Consider the following 21,265-nt stretch of genomic DNA (forward strand, 5'->3'; position numbering starts at 1 on the left):
AGATGAATCATGATGACCTAGGTCATTGGGGGTTCAAGAAAACTTTGCACCGCATTAAAGAACATTTTTGGTTCCCAAAAATGCGCAGGTTCGTAAAAAAATATGTCGCCTCCTGTTTAGAGTACGCCCATCATAAAGCTCCTGGTGGTAAACACGAAGGGATGTATATATAAAAAGTAACCAAACCTTTTCATACTGTGCATGCAGATCATTTGGGACCCTTCATCAGAAGTAAGAAAGGGAACTGCTACTTGCTAGTAATTATCGATGGCTTCACAAAATACGTTAGCATTAATGCAGTCAAAAATACTAAATCTATCACTTCAATACGGGTGATGAAGCAATATGTAAGTTAATTTGGAGTTCAGTCACGTTTAATTACAGATAGGGGAACGGGCTTTACCAGCAAAACATTCCAAGACTTCGTTAAATCATACGGCATTAATCATATTAAAAATGCTGTTGCGACTCCTAGAGCAAACGGTCAAGTCGAAAGGTTTAACAGGACAATTTTAGACGCGCTAGCTACATGCAGTCATGGCGAATACGAGAAGTTCTGGGATGATGATGTTGAAGATATACAGGTACAACTAAAAACAAAACTATACAAAAGAACCCCTCTGAATTATTATCTGGCTTTAATGTAACCAGCAAGACAGAAGGTAAGTTACGTAATATAATTAGCGATACAATCAATAGGATTCCGGTAGAAGAATTAGATGTGATTAGGAAAGAGACAGGAGAGAAAATAAGAGCAACAGGTAAGAGACGCAGTTAACTACTATAAACATAGAAAGGCGGCAACACAATATGAAGAAGGTGATTTAGTTCGAGTGGCAAGGCAAGTACCTCACAAAAACTTGTATCAAAATATCAAGGTCCCTATCGCGTGGTAGAAATAACGACAGATTTCTGATTGAAGACACACCTTTGACACAAAAACATGGCCGGAAATACGAATCCGTGGTGTCTGTTGATAAAATCCAGCCATGGATGAATTACAGTAGAAATTATGAATCTGAATCTGAATCTAATACTGAAAAAGAAGATTAATGTAAATGTCTGGTTGTGTCTTCGAACAGAAATTACTTAATATTATAAACCATTATACATTATGTTAAACTTAACAAGTGTAATTATAAGTATTTATTTTTCTCGTTAATTTTATTTGCTTATTCATTTTTGATACTTATAAAAGATTGATTAAGAAATGTATTTATTCACTTAATTAATATTTTTTAGTAGCTATATTATTCATTAATTAGGACTTATAAGATGATAAATGTAATTTCAAAACTTTATTCTACGGATGCATTAATTTTATTCACTAAGTTTCATTCCTTTATTGTTAAAAATCACCTATGAATGAAATAAAAAAAAAAAATGTTATATCTACACTTTATTTTTTAACTTAAGTGTAACTTACAAATAAGTTTAGTGATTATATTGAAATTAATGTTTTAAAAACAAGCGAAGGGACTCGCTTAGGGTAGGATGGCCGAGCTGTTAGGTTTCCGTAGAATTATGTCTACTAAATAACTGTTATATGTACTTTCAATTCTAAAAGTGTTATTTTTGATTCTTATTTAATAAAAAGATGGTCAATTGATGTCGACCAATCAGTGAGCACGAACAATCGCAGACGTCGACCAATCACGGCCGACCAACTGTGGGTCGGTAGGGGGGTACGACGACTGCGGTCGAGTCGGGCATTCAGTCTTGAGATTTTGCAGTGATTACTAAAAAGTGTTACTAAGTTAAGATAAGTGAATAAATAGTAAATTTGTTATTGTGCACTACGACGTTTTACTTCCACACTGGCCTGAACCTTACAATAGCCTATAGCCTTCCTCAATAAATGGGCTATCTAACACTGAAAGAATTTTTCAAATAGGACCGAGATTAGCGCGTTCAATCAAACAAAGAAACAAACTCTTTAGCAACACCTCTATTATAATCAGTATTAATTTAATTAACACTTCGCAAAGCATGTAAGGAACATCCTACGAAGTGTTTACCAATCGAAAACGAAGGTGTAATGACAGGAAAATAAGGCTTTCTTGTGCCTTTAATTACACCGACAACCATGCCTCACACCTAAACAAGCCGCTTGGCGGTATAATCTCGATCTACAACTATTATAGACTGATTCACTCAGGTCACGGTTACACCCTCCCGAATATCCCTCTAAGCCGAGGTCCGAGTCTCATAGGAGACGGCCTTAGAGAGCGTCCTCTATCTTTATTTCAGCCTTCGGGTCTCATCAGGCGATGCTTCTGCGCTCGCCCAAAAACGAAACTCAACACGAAAAAAAAAACTATTACACATTTTTTTTTTATTTTTTTCTTTAATTGCTGAAAGTTTCCTCACCTGGAGCCGTATCTCCTGCTGGCGTTGCTTAAGCCGCTCTCTCTCAAGCTGTAGTGACTGAAGGCGTAACTTTTGTTGGCAAGCCTGTATGGAAGCGTTCGCCCAACCGCCGCCGGCCGCGCCACCTGACGTCGGTGTTCGCTGCAAGTGTTGTGCTGAAACCCAAGAAAAGAAAAACTGTAAGCGAATGACCATATACATGGTGCTGGGGAGTATTTCCCTTAACTCTAGGGTTATATTCTTTACCGAAAATTAATTAAGCAAGGAACATGTGTTGTAAAAATTTGTAAATTATATTTATTTTGTAAATGGATCTTAAAATGTGTCCCTTTTACGCATCCTTATTATGACGTAGGCAAGTTTAAGTATTTTAAAATGCAAGGATAGATAAAGGCGTGTGTTACATGAATAGCCAGAAAGAAGTATTTGAATTACTTTGTATGAAAACTTTTTATTTAAAAAAATATTAATTATGCAGTTCGGCTCCTATAAGTGGACTCGTCAACACCTTGAAGTTATGGGAAATATGAATATGGTTTAGAGTTATGAACGTAATTCAAGGACTAAGGCTGCATACAAATCTCTAAATTGAAGTCCCCTTTAAATGAAGAACTATGTTTAAATGAGTATTAGATTCAGTTTTGTTTTCGATTTATGTTCAACCGAATTGGCACTGTACCTGACTGCCTAGAATAATGGTAGAATGTAACTTACGTATTCTAGGATCGAACCAAGACGTCGTTCTGGCGGCATGGTTGATAAAATAAATCTCTCCTTCCGGTGTGGTGGCTTGCTCCCAGCCCTCTGGCAGCGGGCCGAGGGGGTCGGTCGCCGTGTTAGTGCTTGTACTCTTCGCTGCTGAAATTAATTAAACGCGTTTGTATATTGACACTAATTTAAATGATAGTTCTATTGGCAAACGATGTACTCGTATAATTCTCTCAACAGCGACTAGTTGCAAGCCAGCGGAAAAAACAATGTCGTGGTACGTACATGTGTCTTGTTCTGTGTTTAGGTAGACGCGTGAGTGAATTGGACTTATTCCATTACAATCCCAGTAACTTGGATATTAAACGCAAGCTTTTGGGAAAGGCTTATTATGGTGTTAATGATTATATTAATGATAAAAAAGCTTGGCGTTAAACTGTAATATACGACTGTGTGCTTAGTTTTAAATAAGTTTGTAAAATGGTGGTAAACAAAAAAAACCTTGGCTGAGTTTGTTGTGGGCTCTTCTCGGACCAAGGCGCGTTTGGAACCCTCGTAACTTTAGTTTTAAGTTTTCGACTATTATTACCACTATTAAATTAGGACATAATCTTTACCTTTCAAAAGTGCTTGTAAACTAAGCTAATTGAAATAAATGATTTTTGGCTTTTTTGACTTTTGACTTGGTCCCAATATTACTCGTAGTATTTTTTTCAACAATAACAAGTTTCAATGTTTTGTTTTTATGCTATGCCTACAGTATTAATTGATTGTGAAACACGGCTAAAACTCACGTGATAACGTTGGAGTATGCCAGACTAGTTTCAAACCCATACGGGGTTCTTAGTCATGAGTTGGTTCTTGCAACGCGGCACGATCCAAACTGTGATCAGTTTTTAGTTTGGAACTAGTGAGTTTTAGCCGCATTTCATAATAAATTAATATGAATAACACTAACGATAGTTTAAATTCTAAACTATGCCTACAGTATCAGAAGTGGGATTACATTGGAATATCCTTTCAATCGAATGCAATTTTTAATAAAAATTACACGCTGTGCACTGAACTTTATCCTTATTTATACTATAAATGCAAAAGTGAGTTGGTTTGTTTGTTACGCTTTAACTTCTCAACCATTCTACCTGAAATTCTGCACACACGTTGTCTGAAAAGAACGTACTTAATGTTTAAACCCCATAATCCGCTAATATGAAACGAAATATTCTCTGGGGATTATAGGAAACTACATGCCATGTTAGGCGTACAGCACTCGGAACAATTTAGAGGTAACTAACCTAGCCTTAATGTATGTATGAGGCGTAAATTGTAGATTACCAGATTACCCATATTACCTATAAGGTAGCACTATGAGTATACCTATAAGCCTCACTCTGAGATGCTTTAGTAATATGTCTTTCAAAATAAATAATAATAGTCTTATACGAAATTAATTTTTTTCTTTTCGTCGTGGCATCTTGCAAAAGCGTGATGAGCCTTTTTTACGATTTTCTTTCAAAAGAGGTGTTTTTTTATTATTTTTACGCGTTTTTATTAGATAGCTACTTTTTTAATAGGTATATAAGTTAGTACTAATTACAAATCTAATAAGATTTAGCTCTGCGTATACTGGAAGCTCAGCAGAAACAGTTTCTATTTATAAAATTGTTTGAAAATACGTATAGTTTTTAGCAGTAAAATGTTATTTTGTTCTCGCAAATATTGGCACAAGCAATTGCATGAGTAGGTAAATTAAACGTAATAATAATCGTATTCTTAGAATAAAAATATAAATCACTTCCGGTTATTTGATTCTATTTGAAAATTATCGTAACTCTCAATAAGCAAAAATACAATTCGTGGAAAAACACAAATATTTTAGTCCTAGTCGTAGAATATGATTAATTATCGGAAATATTAGTACTCTAGTTACTTTAAAGACTCTTGATACTTTAAAGAATCTAAATAGGTCCTTAAAAGGTCTTGTTCCGAAAAAGATTTGCACTGAGTACTGGTTAACGAGTCCCTAACGTGTGCTATGATCATGAAGTTGGAAGTTCTGGGAAGAGTTATTAAAATGAGATTATTTTCCCTCATTAAAATTCTCAGTAGGTACTCGTTGCATCCTAGAATTGAAAAATCGTTGATGTACCACCCCGATGGTTTAATTAACTTCATAATCATCACTGTTGAGCATGAGTCTACTCTCAGAATGAGAGGGCTTAGGCCTTGGTCCACCACGCTGGCCAAATGCAGATTGGCAGATTTCACACACGTAAAAAATTAAAAAAAATCTCAGGTATGTATGAGTTCACCGTTTGAGTGGGATTTCTTAAAATGCACGCAACTGAAAAATTAGATGTGCACTCCCCGTACCGGTTTCGAATCTACGCCCTCCGATTCGAAGACAGAGGTCATATCCACCAGACTATCGCGTCTTTTTGCTCTGAGGAAATTGAATCGTCAGTCCTGTCATTACCTTCAATGCATTTGTTTGCTTACAAAGTTAAACATTATCACCATAATCATAACGATGGATGATGATGAGGTAAGTACTAAGTAACTAAGTCTTAGCTAAATTTTCTCCGATAGCTACCTGCTAACGCAATTGTATCCCGCGCACACGAATGTTGGTAGAATCATTTCCTCGCGGTGTTTTGTGCACTTATAAACACTGCGAGTGAGTCGCGTATTGTACGTACGAGGAATAAAATGAATCAGCGGCCAACGGATGCAACGCCAACACAGCGCCTCACGTCTCTCGTCTCACGCCTCACGCCTCACGTTTCACACCTCACACTCAGCCGCTCACGCGCATCCCGCGGCAGGTAGGTGGGTGACACGTAACAAATCAAACGGCCATTCATATGTTGTTATATAATAACAATTATTATGCTATATAGTATAGACACATGACGCTTCTTATTCATAGAACAATCACCTGTTCTTAAATATCACACAAACGGACGCAAACTTCGCGCTTTACGAGAAGAGATGTAATTAACGCATTTATTTATAGCTAATTTCGATAGTCACATTTCTGTGTTCCGGTCTGAGGGATATCATTAGCATTATCAGATGATGGACCATTGGCGTATCTAGGATAATTTTCTAGGGAGGGCCTGGTCCCCGACATAAAGTCTATTATCAGTCATCATCATCATCATTAACAGCCGATGGAAGTCCACTGCTGGACATAGGCCTCTTGCATGGATCAAAACAGTCTCGAGCCGCGAGCATCCAGCGGCTCCCCGCAACCCGCTTGATATCCTCAGTCCACCTAGTGGGAGGTCGACGAACACTGCGCTTTCCGGTGCGGGGTCGCCATTCCAGCATCTTGGGACTATTATCAGAATCCTAATAGAATTCCATATCGGTAGCCCTGAATCCTAGGGTGGGCACAGGTCCATTCTAGAATGGGCACGGCTTACCCGGTTCCAACCTACACTTCCTATATACGATATGCTCAGGACTTCTAAATGCCACGGATCTACACCGCATGCATCCAGCGGCTCCCCTCCTTCTATTATTCTATTCTCCGGTAATTGTGGGCGAATAAGTAAAAAGTAGAATGAATAATTTAGTGAAATATAATTGATATTGTAAAGAATACTGATTTTAAGCGAGCTTACTGTTGAGTTTCTTGCTGGCTCTAGCAGAACCTGCCTTCCGAACTCATGGAATGAATGTTTGCTAATAGTCAAAATTGACGTTTCAAAAGTGCTTGTTAAAGCCTACATGATGTAAATGAATTTCATTATTTTGTTGTTTATCCTCTTAATTAAGTGAAATTATAAAACGTGAATAACGTTTAAGTATATTTTCTTCAAGTCACGTAATGCAAAAGCCATATAATTAAACAATACGTAAGAGTACATGCAATAACCACGCGATATCTCCGCCTGTTGAGATTTCAATACATTTTATCAAATGATGAATAATGAATATTATTATTATTTAGGATGGAGAAAAATCTAATAGTTATAACTAGAGACGTGATAGCCCGGTGGATTTGACCTCTGCCTTCGATTCGCAGGGCGTAGGTTCGAACCCGGTCATGGGCATGCACCTCATTTTAAGAAATTAAAAATTTTAATAAAAAAAAATCAACCGACTTCCAACTCAAAAATAACGTCTTACCTGTGTGCTACCTTCTGATCAGGTTGAAGGCGGTATATTTTGTCTGTTCATTTGTAAGCTTCCTAGATGCAATGGAGTACACAGGAGAAGTGTCAACGTGCGATTTATATGCGCATATACATTTAATTTATATACTTAAACAAAATGGCTGCTAAAAACATTAACTCCTAATTGGGAGACACTGAAGCAACCAAACAAATAAACAAGTGCCTACTCCAAGGAAGATGATAACTACGATTATGTCGCATAAAAAACATGCTCATAACATAGAGATGCAATGTATCATAAGAAAAGTATTTTGTGTTTGAAAGGTAATATATTATCGCGACATCAGATAATAAGGAATGCGCTGTAAAAACATTAATTGTACACTCAGGTGATCTAAATATTCTACATAGTAGGATTGTTTGCGCCTGAAACACAATACAGATAAGACGTCTTGAGATCTTTAGGTACTTACTAGTTAGATATGTATGTAGGTACCTTTAATATGAGATCGCAATGCTCTCAGTTTTACGCCAGACACACACGGTCAAGTTACCGTTAAATCTGCAGGACGAGGAGTGTGGGTAAAAAATACCAAAATCATACCCATAACCATATTTCGATATTTTTTAAACAGCCTACGTTTTTATGCGCGCTACCGACTTGCCGTTTGATCAAGAGTGGCTGGCGTTAGGTACTTGTAATTAGAGAGAGGTACCGTTTATAAAAATTTAATTAGTTAAACAACGCGTTAATTCCCGTCATAAAATCAGTTTTAGAATTCGGGTTATTAACTTATTTTTATTTTAGTTCCATGATAATTTTAAACGTCGCCCCGAAGCCAATTAGATCACGTGAAAACAGAATCGGGTAATGTGTTCTTCTAAAGCGTAATAAACAGCGTTACGCCATAACCATATTTCGATATTTTTAAACAGCCTACATTATTACGCCCGCTACCAACTTGACGTTTTTGATAGTGAATTGCTGGCGTTAGGTACTTGTAATTAGATAGGTACCGTTAATACGAGTTTGTACCTCTCTGTAATGTCCTCTTAGATACTCTTAGTGCACGAAAGTTAACTTATCACCATTAATTTACCATTAGCAAGTTATCTCACTGTCCGTCCGTCAAGCCACACCTCGTCGGGTGCTACATCAACTCAATCCTGGAGCCTTTCGAAGCAGGTCAGGATAACGTGCTATAATGTTCCTACACACGCATCAAACAAAGCCGCAAACTATCAAAACACGTTTGATTTGACAAAGAGTTCGAAAGTTTGCTAAGCGCTTTAGTCCCTGTGGTTTAGGTGATATACCGGTAGATGTTAACAATATGTTTTGTATGCGTCTGTTATAAGACAACAAGCTTGTAAGCTAACACTTTACATTCTGTAATGTCAGCCACTGACGATCAAATAAACTCATATGCCTGCGGCGCTAACGGCTTGACATCCGATAATACTGATCGTGTGTTGGTCACAATCGGCATGATGTCATGCACATCGCGACCAACACACAGAGCTTACTTGATCGTCAGAGGCTAGCATTATGTATCTATCTGTCCAAGGTGCACTTCCAAAGAACGTGATAACGGCACGTAATGAACTATCACCAGACCACGCACAAATCAGTACTATCCACGCGTGACTCCACAAGTTTTATTCATATATTTGGCCTTGTTTGTTTGTTTTTAACCAACAAAGCCGATAAGGGTAATGTGTTTTACATTTGAGTAGCCTGTTATGCCGGCAACATCAAGTGACCAAGTTCTAAATTTGGACCTATTTCGTACGGTTCGACAGTTCTTTTATGATAGTGTATGAATCGAATTATTAAAATTTTAGTTTATCTTTGGATGTACTAGCAGTGGCGTGCACTTTTAGATGCAAACATGAACTCCCTACCCTGCGAACTTAAATTAGAGAATGCATTTAACTCTTTTGTGCAATCTTTACATATAGTGCCAACTGCCTACCCTAGTTAAAAGTCTTGTTTACGCTGTGTACTACGTATATTTTTAGTTTATATTTTATTTTAGTTGTTTATAACTTTTGCAATTTTTGCGAGCGGCCCTTAATTTTTCGAATCGAATGAAAAAGTAATGACCTAATAGGCGTTTGTTAACTAGTATATATGTTACACACACAGGCGTCAATTTACGAATACATCCAAAAAGGCATCTTCCGGTAATACGAGTAGAAGAACTATAACTAAAACAATGAACCGATTCCTAATGTTTTGTAACCGTGTATCCATTACTAAGCCAAATGGCGCTGGCTAGGAAGAAAAGCGGTCCCTTGTAGAACGCATTACGAGAAATGTGTCGCAACACAGCGCGGAGCGGCGCCACTCCGCGGCCGGCGCCGACGCTGCGATGTATTTTCCGAACACCTTTCAACGCTCGACGCGCATCGACCGACGGAAACAACGCGTTAATTCCCGTCATAAAATCAGTTTTAGAATTCGGGTTATTTACTTATTTTTATTTTAGTTCCATGATAATTTTAAACGTCGCCCCGAAGCCAATTAGATCACGTGAAAACAGAATCGGGTAATGTGTTCTTCTAAAGCGTAATAAACAGTGTTACGCCTTTTACGAGTACGCTTAATATAACGTAAATGAGACGAACATTAGCGAAAATGCACTAAACGTTATGCCGTGTCGAGTGAAGCAAGCAACTGCTGAATTTATTGACAGCTTTTCTGTATAGAATCTGCTTTCCGAACCGGAAGAAGACTGAAAGACTTTATTTTAAAGTGCTTTTTTGCTGTACATAAGTGCATGTTGCCAGTGGTGCGCACTTCATACATGCGTTAAAGTACTGCATACCCTGTTTTCTTATTGCTTATTAAATAAAGATTTTTCCAGTTTGCTTAATTTTATTATTAGTGCATACCCTGATCTACAACCTTATGTACGCCACTCCATATTGCAGATAAAAAAAATGCATATGAGTTTAGACGCCTTGTACGAATATACCAGCAAGCTATTTACTGTTTTTGACGTATGCTAGTTGACATTTACGAAATTGAGATTCTATGTAACAAATGTCATCCGGTGCTTACTGGTGGATATCATACAGTATGTAGATGACATTTTGTCAATTGATTTGATGTTTATTTCAATAGGTTGATAATAACGATCAAAATAGTGAATAGGCCAGCAGAACTAAGGTGATGCAATCGTCATTATACTCGTATATGTATAGTCTTTTATGAAATGAAATCAAGAAAAGTGCAAGTGTTAATTAATAACACACTTATATTTTATCAACTTACGTAGCAGACGTACGCTGAATATGGGAAGTAAGACCGAGATGTCCTGTCTATTGATCTTCGGTCTATTGTCATGCCAACTCGTAGCAAAGAGTTTTAAATTTTGCTTATTATATATTTTTTAAATTTTTATATAATATAAGCTGTAGATACCTGGGGTGGGAGTTGGTATCTGTGGCGTGGAGGGAACAGTCTGTGTGAGTAACGCTTCAGCGCTTTGATGCTGCACTCCTCCCGCCATAGCCTGGGCCGCGAGTGTCTTGCGAGGATCCTCCCATGTCGTCGTCTTTGTTATGTGACTGAAATGAAAAAAAAAATCTTATTAACTTCTAGTAAGTATAGTAAGAAGATTTTTGACAGACTTCCGGGAAAGTAATGCCGCCATGTTTATTACTACCGTGTTCTGCTGCTCTGGGCACGTTTTTCTACAATCGCTAACGCTTCGAAAATTAAAAATGTCACACAACAAAGGGGCATGCACATTCGATTCGATTTCACGAGACCTTTCGGTAACAAAAGATATTCTTATAAATTTATTAGTTATAAAGCATTAGCGATATCCAATATAGCAAGAGGCCCTAGAAAGTAATTCACCAGCTTTGAGGTATGTTCGTTGACATATACGAAATTCAGATTCTAAGTAACAAATGTCATCTCCTACTGACAATCTCGTGGATATCATACATAGGGTAGATGACATATCTCAGTAGTGTTTACTTTAATAGGTTGTTGTGTTGTTGTTGTTGTTTTACCAGAATATGCTCGTCGTCCGCTCATCCGATTAATTGTCGGAATTATAAGAATATACAATTTATCGGAAACCGTATGAATAAAATAAATTAATTCGTACGGTTTTGTATGAGTAGTCGCTACCTTTACTTCTACGAGTACCCATGCACCTAAAGAAAGCAAGAATTGGTTTGTAAAGTGCACCAGCACCAGCCACTCACAATAAAAAATATCGATATATGTTTACGACTTCGATTTTTTTTTTTCATTTTCAAGTCGACTTACGGTATACTTGATCGTGTGTGGCTGGCGTAAGACTTCAGCCTAGTACCTATATTAATTAGCACTTGTTACCTGCTCTAAAATGAATAAAGTTACACGTGATAGACTCGTGAAAAAATATATTTTAATTATACTTGCTAGTTAGGTACTATACTCGTTCATGGTAAGTAAGTATATTATTTTTAATTTCGTAAAATTACCTTAAATTAATGATTCTGATTTTTGTTAAGTATTCAAAAAAGGATTACATTTAAGCATCGTTATTATTATCTTGATTTAATTTCGCTCGCTCGCTTTATTTCGTTTATAATAAGAAACGTAAGTTTCATATATTATTTAAGTATGCAAATGTAAATTCAACGTAATGTATAATGTCAACGTTCATTACGTTGGTTTACAAAAAATCGGGCAAGTGAGAGTCGCCGGACTAGATTAATTAGGTTCCGAACATATTTCTAAGTATCCCCATAAAATAACCCTTCTTGCAGTCGGGTAAAAAGTAAATAGGTAATAAAACTGAAATTTGCTTAAGCTATGATCATAATATGACCCAATTAAAAAAATCTGGCGAAAAAGATAAACTATTACTTATTATTATGATAGCTTACTTAATAGTTAATATCTTGAACAGTAGTCTTGAGCTTCGAAATAAATAAGTTTTTGTGAATGTTTTTGAAATTTCCTAATAAACGGTTTTCCCATATTTTAACTTTGTGCGTTCATTAGGTACAAAAAAATATTTTTCAAGATTTCATTTTCTTCTAGTAGTAATAGTCTTTGTGCTAAACCGCGGACAAACCGACGGACATGGCGTAACTTTAACGGTTCCTTGTGAACTACGGAAGTCTAAAACCCTGACAGACATGCAGAGAGATAAACAAAACTAAGTGATCATAATAATATAAAACTTTGTTTTTTTTCCATTGAGGTACGGATCTCTATAATCATCATACACAATCAACAAGTGATTAGTATCGTACATACTTACTTGTACAGGTAAGTAATGAGTATACGTATGCTACCCATATATTTTATGGCTATAACACAATATTACGGGTACAGTGGAAATATAAAATTACCAAATTAAAAGTAAAATGTAGACTCCGCGCCACGCAAGAAGTCCCGCAACTGAAACCTAAACTTAAATTGACAGCGCCTTACACAACTGACAATTAGACCGCCATTACCAAATGACCATGAGCGCCATTAAGACATTAGCGCCGCGTCTACGGGACTTGTTTCGTGGCGCGAAGTATAGTATAGTGGCAATACGAATGACCAATATTCACCCGAGGCCGCTGATGCCGGCACGGCGTATAGCCAAAAATGATTAATTTTGAAGCTTTCACCAAATAAACAAGCGAGTTTTATAAAATAACCGCTTTAAGAATTCGAACATGTCAAACCACATTACATAGCGGCCATATTCGGTAATTTAGCATACTTTAAATAGGCAGGCAGTTAATTATTTAGCGATACAGCCCATAAAGTATATTAATTAGTACCTATGTTTTATTTAAATAATTAAGATTCATGTAAATATCTACATACCTATCTTAATGCTCAACGAGCGGCAATCTTAATTAAATTGCAATCTCATGATGTCATTTTAGACGAAATACATAAGTACCTACTTATCTATTTAATGGAGACAATAAGAATAAATCTATTATGTATCAAAATATTGTTGTACTCTTAAAATGCCGATTGGTCGCGATTGGCATGATGTCCTGCACATCGCTAGCAACACAGGGTCAGTTTTATCGGATGTCAAGCCGGTAGTGCTGAAGACATGTGAGTTTATTGGATGGTGAGTGGCTAGCATAAGGCACATAATCTGCTTCGCTGGTCGTTAGGTAAAAGTACAAATAGTTTTCCTTCCCCCTTTCCGTTTTTGTTTTCGAAGAATAAACGAATTTTCACAGTACAAGTTTACTCGTAACTCGTACTCTATTCTCCTTCCTTCACCCTCTTTCACTTATAAATAGGAAAACTTTAATGATATGGTTTAATTGCGGGTAATTGCTTTCAAAAGCATATAAACTACATAAAATAGTGGTGGTTCGATCCCAGCCCTGTTGGTCTATTGTCGTACCCACTCCTAATACAGTATTTCCAGACTAGTTGGAGTTGAATGGCAATATGGGTCATATTCAAAAAGATATAGCCAATATCCTTTAAAAAAATATCAAAAAAAAATACGCCGAAACGTGTGGTATCTGGTCAGGTAAGTAATAAAATGTATACCTAATTTGAACTTAAGCGAGAATAAGACAAAATTCGTGTAAGTATGACTGTATGTCTTTAGTAGTTCAAATAATTACATTTTAGTACATAGTTAACAAGTACCAATCAGTTTAAATTTTAAGACAAAAATATTTGCGACTGATTTTTGAAATCTACTTGGCCTAAATTTTTGTAGCAATGCGGTTTATAACTTCCGACCTTATTGCAAATTTTTGAGCTATGTCCTTCTGATTTGTTCTCATTATGACTGGTTGTTTATTACAATCCAATCATGATAATTAAAATTGAGAAATACCTTGTACCTATTTAATTATGAATTTTCGAAATAACTTTATAATATATGCAATCGGTAACACTTTTATTAATATTTTGATTGTAATTTATACATTTAATCACATTTGGTATTATTATTATATTTTCCCTACTAACTTAACTCTTACAATAAATCCTTCTTTGATAGGTCCAACGACAAGGTTTGTCAGTATTAGGTGGTATTAGCGACTCCACCATCGGTTTGGTAAACTACTTTTGAGAAGTAATAAAGCACTTCTCAAAGGGGCGGTGGGCAATATGAGGTTAAAATGTTGTAAAGGATTTATATATAAGAGTGTGTGTATATCGTACTAATATTATAAACGCGAAAGTTTGTATGGGTGTTTGGATGTTTGTTACACTTTAACGCCGCAACTACTGAACCGATTTGGCTGAAATTATGGAATGGAAATTGATGTTACTCAGGATTAACATCAACATCCCAGAAAAATCAATGGTTCCCGGGGGATTTACGAAAAATTAAATTCCATTTGGACAAAGTCCCGGGCGTTCGCTATAGTAAAAGTTGGTTATTTAAAACATATTAATTGACTATTTTAATTTCACTATAGTATATTCGAGGTGATAGCCCAGTGGATATGACCTCTGCCTCCGATTCCGGAGGGTGAAAATTAAATATCACGTGTCTCTAACGGTGAAGTAAAACATCGTGAGGAAACCTGCATACCAGAGAATTTTCTTAATTCTCTGCGTGTGTGTAATCCGCATTGGGCCAGCGAGCTGAGAGGAGACTCGAACTCAGCAGTGAGCCGTATATGGGTTGATAACGACGATAGTCACTATAGTATATTAACAGACATAAAGCAAGCCGAGTCGACTGGAGGCTTACTTAGCGGTCGATGTGACCAATTGGCAGGTAAACCGGACGTGAAGTGCGCACGCCGCACGAGGCGATCTAGTGAATAAACAGTTTGCCTTGATGAATGACTTTACTTTCTTTCAGCTAAAAGTAGGCAATTGACGAGTTCACACTTACCGAGATTATGTAGAAAATTTTATGTTCGGACTTTTTAAACTTCGTAATGATTTTAAATTGTCTACTGGACTCTCACTTTGTATGTTTTTTTGTACCTTTACGATAACTTTACGATATTGATATGTTTAGGTTTTAAATGAATAAAATTACTTGCGAATGTCTAAAACCTGTTACCCAATTATAAAAGTACTAGCGGACCCGGTCAAGCTTCGCTTTGACTAATGTGCGTTTCTTCTCTACCCTTACCTACTCCCACCCTACCCCTACCATATCTTACCCTACCCTAACCCTAACCCTACCCTACCCCAACCCTACCCTATGTACTATATAAAAGTTCTATATAAAGTTTCACCCTCTCTTTTAAGGAGTTGGCGGATTTTCAAAAAGAAAAAAATTATATACAAATTGCGAAATGCTCCATACAAACTTCCACCCCAAATTTTAGTGAAGTGGAGGGTTAGAAAGAGACAAAAAGTAGCCTATGTTAGTCTCCATCCTTTCAACTATTTCAATTTAAAAAATCACGTCATTTTGTCGCACTATTTCGCCGTGAAAGATTGACAAACAAACACACACACTTTCACGTTTATAATACTAAAAAAATTAGTATGGATAACGGATAGACATTATTAGGATAGAAGTTTTGTGTGCTGATTATCCTCGCTGCTAGACAGAACCTAGCTAAATAATACACAACCTTAACAGCTTATCCGATAAATAAATAAAACATGTGAGTATTTCATAATACGTTCGACGCCGAAGAAATGCGGTGAAAAATAGAACATTAGTACTTATCAACAACAAAAAGCGGAGATAAGGAAATGATTTAGCAATGAAAAGCGGCGAGGGCATGACCACGATCAATCGATTTGCTCGGAGCGGTAATGAACTTGGCCGCGGAATCAGCTGTAATCGTCGACGTCGTATTATACTGCAGTCATTTGGGCCCGAAAATGGAGTTTTTTTTTATTCTTTACAAGTTCAGACCAATTTTTGTATAGGACCTGCCTCGCTAGACGTTACTTTTCTGTCAAAGTATATGATCAACGATCTAATGCGATTATAAAAACTGTCTCTATAGTATCGATGTTAAATAGTTGTAATCGTGTTCGTCGGTTAAAGAGCTCCGTAAAAATACCTTTTTGTGTAATTGAATTGTGTAAAAAACGGGCAAAAACTTCTAGTTTAGTATAAGATATATACCAAATGTAAGCTCGTTTTCTTCAGAAAATAACAGACATTTTTGTTCGTGACTATGAGTACGATACAGGTCCTTCTATAATTGGTCTGAGTTTACAAGTTATCCCTTGACTACAATATCACCCGATGGTAAGTAATGATGCAATCTAATATGAAAACGGGCTAACTTGTTATAAGGAGGCTGAAAATCCATACTCTCTACGATCTCTACGCTCTACGCACTAACTTGTTTACTAATCCCGCATAGATTTTTTCGAAACAAACGTATCTTTAATATAAGACTTGAGACCGAATTCCATGTCAATTGTTAACCATATCAGACATTTATTTCATTCTTCACAATTACTAATGAGGAAAAAGGGTAGGGAAAAAGAACCTAAAGCCTGAATATAGATCGAAAAAGTTCCACTTGTTTTGCATACAAAGACGTAAACGTCCAATAGCGGAAAATAGCCCAAACAGATTAGATGCAAAGACACTGGCACATTATAAAAAAAAATGCGCGATGGAAATGCGTGCCGGTTGAATAACTTTATTTCGGTGCACATCAATCAATTTTATTTAAGGAAAGGTGCTTAAATAGTAACGTAATAAAACAGTAAGCTGTAAATACGTGATGAAGACACGTGAGGCGCGGGCGGAGGGGTGGCGGGGCGGGGGGGGACCGAGCGTGTGTAATTACAGCGGACCGCGGAGCCTGCCTTGCATAACACCGGCCACACGGTTATACAAGGCTTACCCGAGCTAAATGTTTGTACACAATCACAGTATTCTCACCCCGTATAGCCTTTACTTTTCTAAGAAGTTAGACACTTGATATTGGACGCACTGTATTGTATTAATTGCAGATTATTAGTGCAGTGGGTGGCTTTGACTCCCATAAATATGATAAACATAGTTATTAATATAGCATATAGATCAGTTTTCACAGTACCAATAACACAAGCTACGTATTTTAATGCTATATGGCGATCTGTGTTTTGTTCTAAATATTTAAAAAAATGCTTTTTCAATATTACTACTGGATTGAGAGCTATATCTGTATTTACGTTTTTAATTACATGCTTTATAAACATAAGTATCATAAACTTAGATTTTGTATTTACTATTCTTAATATCCTAGTTTTTAATTATTTCCATACAGCTCTTTCTTTCATCATCATGATGATGATGATGAAAGAAAGAGCTCATCAAAAAATCATCAGATGGTAAGAAATTAATCGACCTATAGAAGCCAGAAGACGTCACTTATATGTACATAGGTCTACATAAAGAAAACTACAAACCACGTAAACTAGATATTTCAAAATTACTATCTTCTTCATTTGAATCTATTGTAAGCTACTTCTGTATCCGTTATCTTCTGTATACTGATATAATCGTACCACGCCCACTGAACTATTTTCTTAGTCTGTGGTCTCAATGCGTTTACCTGCGGTTTGTCCATGCTGAAATTGTTATTTTTCTCGTGAGAACTGTCTAATTAAGAAAGGCTTTATTTGCATCTACCCACTACAACACTTAATCGGTTTCAGTACTGATATCTAAACAGTTTTATACTATAATTATTTAACTTATGAGCTTTCGAGGAACTTTTATTCTATTTATTTTCCCTTCCAATTTACTCAGAAAAATCATCATTTACACCTACAAATCTGTCTATATTATCCATCTAGTATCAGCTGAGGATAACCTAAAAATCCCTCGGGAACCATGGATTTTTCCGGGATAAAAAGTAGTATATGTGTTAATCCAGGCTAAAATATATCTTAATACCAAATTTCATAAAAATAATATCCTCCAGGTACTAAAGCTGAACTCTGCTGGCCTTTTCACTATTTTGATCTTTAATATCAAGCTAACATGAAATCCACAGATTTTTGAAGTAAACCTTTTAGCGTTATCTTTTCTGTGATCAAATCAATTGAGAAATGTCATCTACCTACTGTATGATATCCACCAGTAGGTAGACACCGGGTGACATTTGTTACAAAGAATCTCAATTTCGTATACGTCAACTAGCGTCAAAGTTAGTGAATTAGGCTGTCTAGAAAGTTTGAAAACTTTAGTGCCAATGTATACAATATGAATATGAATATTGCATGACATATGCGTAGGGAAATTAGAATATAAATAGACGCGGTGAACAATCACCAGGTGACAAGGAGTATTGAGAAACAAAATGTCTTTCTCCCGTGAAGGCCTTCCACTCTTACACAATAGGCTCGCAGTTCTCGATACAGCCAATACCACTACACTGCTTCGGAACAAAGAACACCTTTAAAATCTTTTACTAAGTTTTAAATAAGTAAAGGCTATGTATAATTTAGTTTTCCTGATCAGATTTCAAAGTAATGTTCAAATTCAAAAGTCATTAATTTCAATTCCTTAAGCGTCGTAAATACTCGGTCATATCTAATGACTATGTATTTGCGGCGCTTGCCTTTGAGACTTTAGTACCTTTGTCATCAGATAACAATTTTTTTTCTAATTCTATGTCTGACAAATTGATCCATACGCCAGATGACGCAAAAGCTTATTTGGCCCAAAATATAATTAGTCTTGTCATCCAGAGGGGTAACAGCGCCAGAGTATTGGGTACTTTATCTACGGGTAAACAATTTTCAACGCAGTAGTAGCCGTTTTGATGTTTGTTGTCTAGTGCCATGCCATAGTTGCTATATGGGCGCCATCTTTATACATATAACTCAAAAACTTGGGTTTTAATTTTATTTATTTCTTTTTATTTAGTTAGATTTATTCACTTATCTAGATTTCAATAAATTTCCTGTATTTTTAAACTTTAATGAAACGATGTACAAGAGTAGACCTGAAATGGACCTTGGAATGGATGTTATTTTAATTCTTAGTTTTAATTTATTATGATTTAATTTATGTTATTTCAAACTATCGTGAGTGTTATTCATATTAATTTATTGTGAAACATGGCTAAAATTCACGTAATACAACGTCGGAGTATGCCCGACTTAACGTAGTTTCGAACCCATACGGGGCCCTTAGTCATGAGCTGGTTCTTGTGTCGCGGTACGATCCAACCTCCGGCGTTGTATCAAGTGAGCTTTAGCTGTGTTCCATAATAAATTAATGAATAATTCATTATTTATTTTACTTCCTGTGTGAAGGTGGAAGCCGATCCAATGGCCTCCAAACATCTTTGTCATAATACGATTAACAACTTGGTGTAAGATTTTACATGATACAGTTGATTAATTAATAATTCCTTTACAGTTACATTTTATAGAATATGGTCTATCTAGGCTTTTTTTTTTTTTATTCTTTACAAGTTAGCCCTTGACTACAATCTCACCTGATGGTAAGTGATGATGCAGTCTAAGATGGAAGCGGGCTAACTTGTTAGGAGGAGGATGAAAATCCACACCCCTTTCGGTTTCTACACGGCATCGTACCGGAACGCTAAATCGCTTGGCGGTACGTCTTTGCCGGTAGGGTGGTAACTAGCCACGGCCGAAGCCTCCCACCAGCCAGACCTGGACAAATTAAGAAAATCTCAATCTGCCCAGCCGGGGATCGAACCCAGGACCTCCGTCTTGTGAATCCACCGCGCATACCACTGCGCCACGGAGGCCGTCAAAAAAAAGGCTACTGTATTAATGCACCTACCACAGTACAAATGTATATTGAGGCAAAAATTGGTTTTTCTTCATCTTATGTTCATATTAATTGGGTAAATTAACCTTTTTAATTAAAAATATTAAGAATGTAATAATTTAAAAATATAATTTTTAAACATAATAACTTTACTTCAATTTATTTATAGCTGTAAAATAAATATATAGCTATCCACGACACCTAATTTATTTACACGATACCACTCTATGCGTCAAAAAGGTCAATGTCATCCTGTCTTTCATTATTACTTCCTTCTGAGAATTAAATTGTAAAACGATATCGTTTAGTAAGCAATTATATTTATTTACACATTCTATCGACACAGAATGGACATTGAGTTATATCGGTCAATTTAAATTAAGTGTAAAAAAGCTTTATACGATACACATAATGGGCTGAAAGCCTGTGAAAGCCAGACATACTCCATTTTATAAAGGCTGGAACATTGTCAGCCTATGCTACTGCCATATGGCCGTATGTATATAGCCAATCATGTTTGGAATGTGGTGGTTTTGAAAAATAGCAAGTCTCAGGGGCTCAGAACATTATCCGTCCAATAAAGCGGTTTTTTTTAATTGTTTTTCAGCATAATATCACAGATTAATCAATATTTAGAATCATAGGCAGTTGGAGCGCACGGAACACGACGGTGTCGTACCCGTCACAAATACAAAATTCAAAAACGAATACATCCTCGAGTCAGTAATTTTCAATATTATTCAAGAATAATGGCGTCTTATGATTTTAAATATTTTAAAAACTGTTTACAAAAACTAAATAAATAAGCTGAGAGTATTTTTTTATTGGTAATTATTGATTATTTATTAATTTACGTTATTGTTGTTGGTGTTATATTTAAAATACAAATTATGAAAAAAGTTTGTATAAGCGGATTTCAAGGAGACGCGTTTGTTTTTTTTATGGGTTTCACCGGTTTCTGCACGCAGCTGGCCCAATTCACTAATTTGGTATTTATTAACAACCCATTAAAATAAACATCAAATCAACTGAGAAATATCATCTACTAACTGTAGGTATGATATCCAAAAAGAGTTGTCAGTAGGCACCGAATGATATTTGTTACATAGAATCTCAATTTCGTATATGTATGTATATTCACTAACATACAGCAACGATGAATTGGCCTGCTGGATACTTGAAACCTGCTACCTTCAAATGCCACCACGATCCAAACTCCATAATTGGTTACCACACTTACCTATGGTAGGATCATGGGTTCAGGGACAACATACCACCTCCCATGGCCCTTTCAACCTCTCGGTAATTTGGGCCGAATCGAGGGAGGACGCCTTTTGACTCCCTACAAGTTATTTTTTCTTTTCGCTCCTTGTCCCTTGTAGGATCATG

At 36.3% G+C, this 21,265-nt stretch overlaps 1 protein-coding gene across 8 annotated transcripts in view; it reads right to left on the reverse strand.

Annotated features, from left to right (window-relative positions):
- Positions 1 to 21,265, reverse strand: part of LOC112043045 (transcriptional coactivator YAP1) — a 61,366-nt gene that overhangs the window by 8,295 nt on the left and 31,806 nt on the right. For 4 of the 8 annotated variants that reach the window (XM_052891236.1, XM_052891220.1, XM_052891240.1 and 1 more), the window contains exons 2-4: positions 10,633 to 10,778; positions 3,085 to 3,228; positions 2,371 to 2,525 (exon numbers count right to left, since the gene is read on the reverse strand). In XM_052891236.1, coding sequence (XP_052747196.1) covers positions 2,371 to 2,525; positions 3,085 to 3,228; positions 10,633 to 10,778 — 445 coding nt within the window. The remainder of the gene's footprint in view (positions 1 to 2,370; positions 2,526 to 3,084; positions 3,229 to 10,632; positions 10,779 to 21,265) is intronic. The other 4 variants (XM_052891225.1, XM_052891233.1, XM_052891248.1 and 1 more) reach the window with 2 other exon arrangements.

This window comes from Bicyclus anynana, chromosome 1 (genome assembly GCF_947172395.1).
Source record: "Bicyclus anynana chromosome 1, ilBicAnyn1.1, whole genome shotgun sequence".
Taxonomy (NCBI): Eukaryota; Metazoa; Arthropoda; class Insecta; order Lepidoptera; family Nymphalidae; genus Bicyclus; species Bicyclus anynana.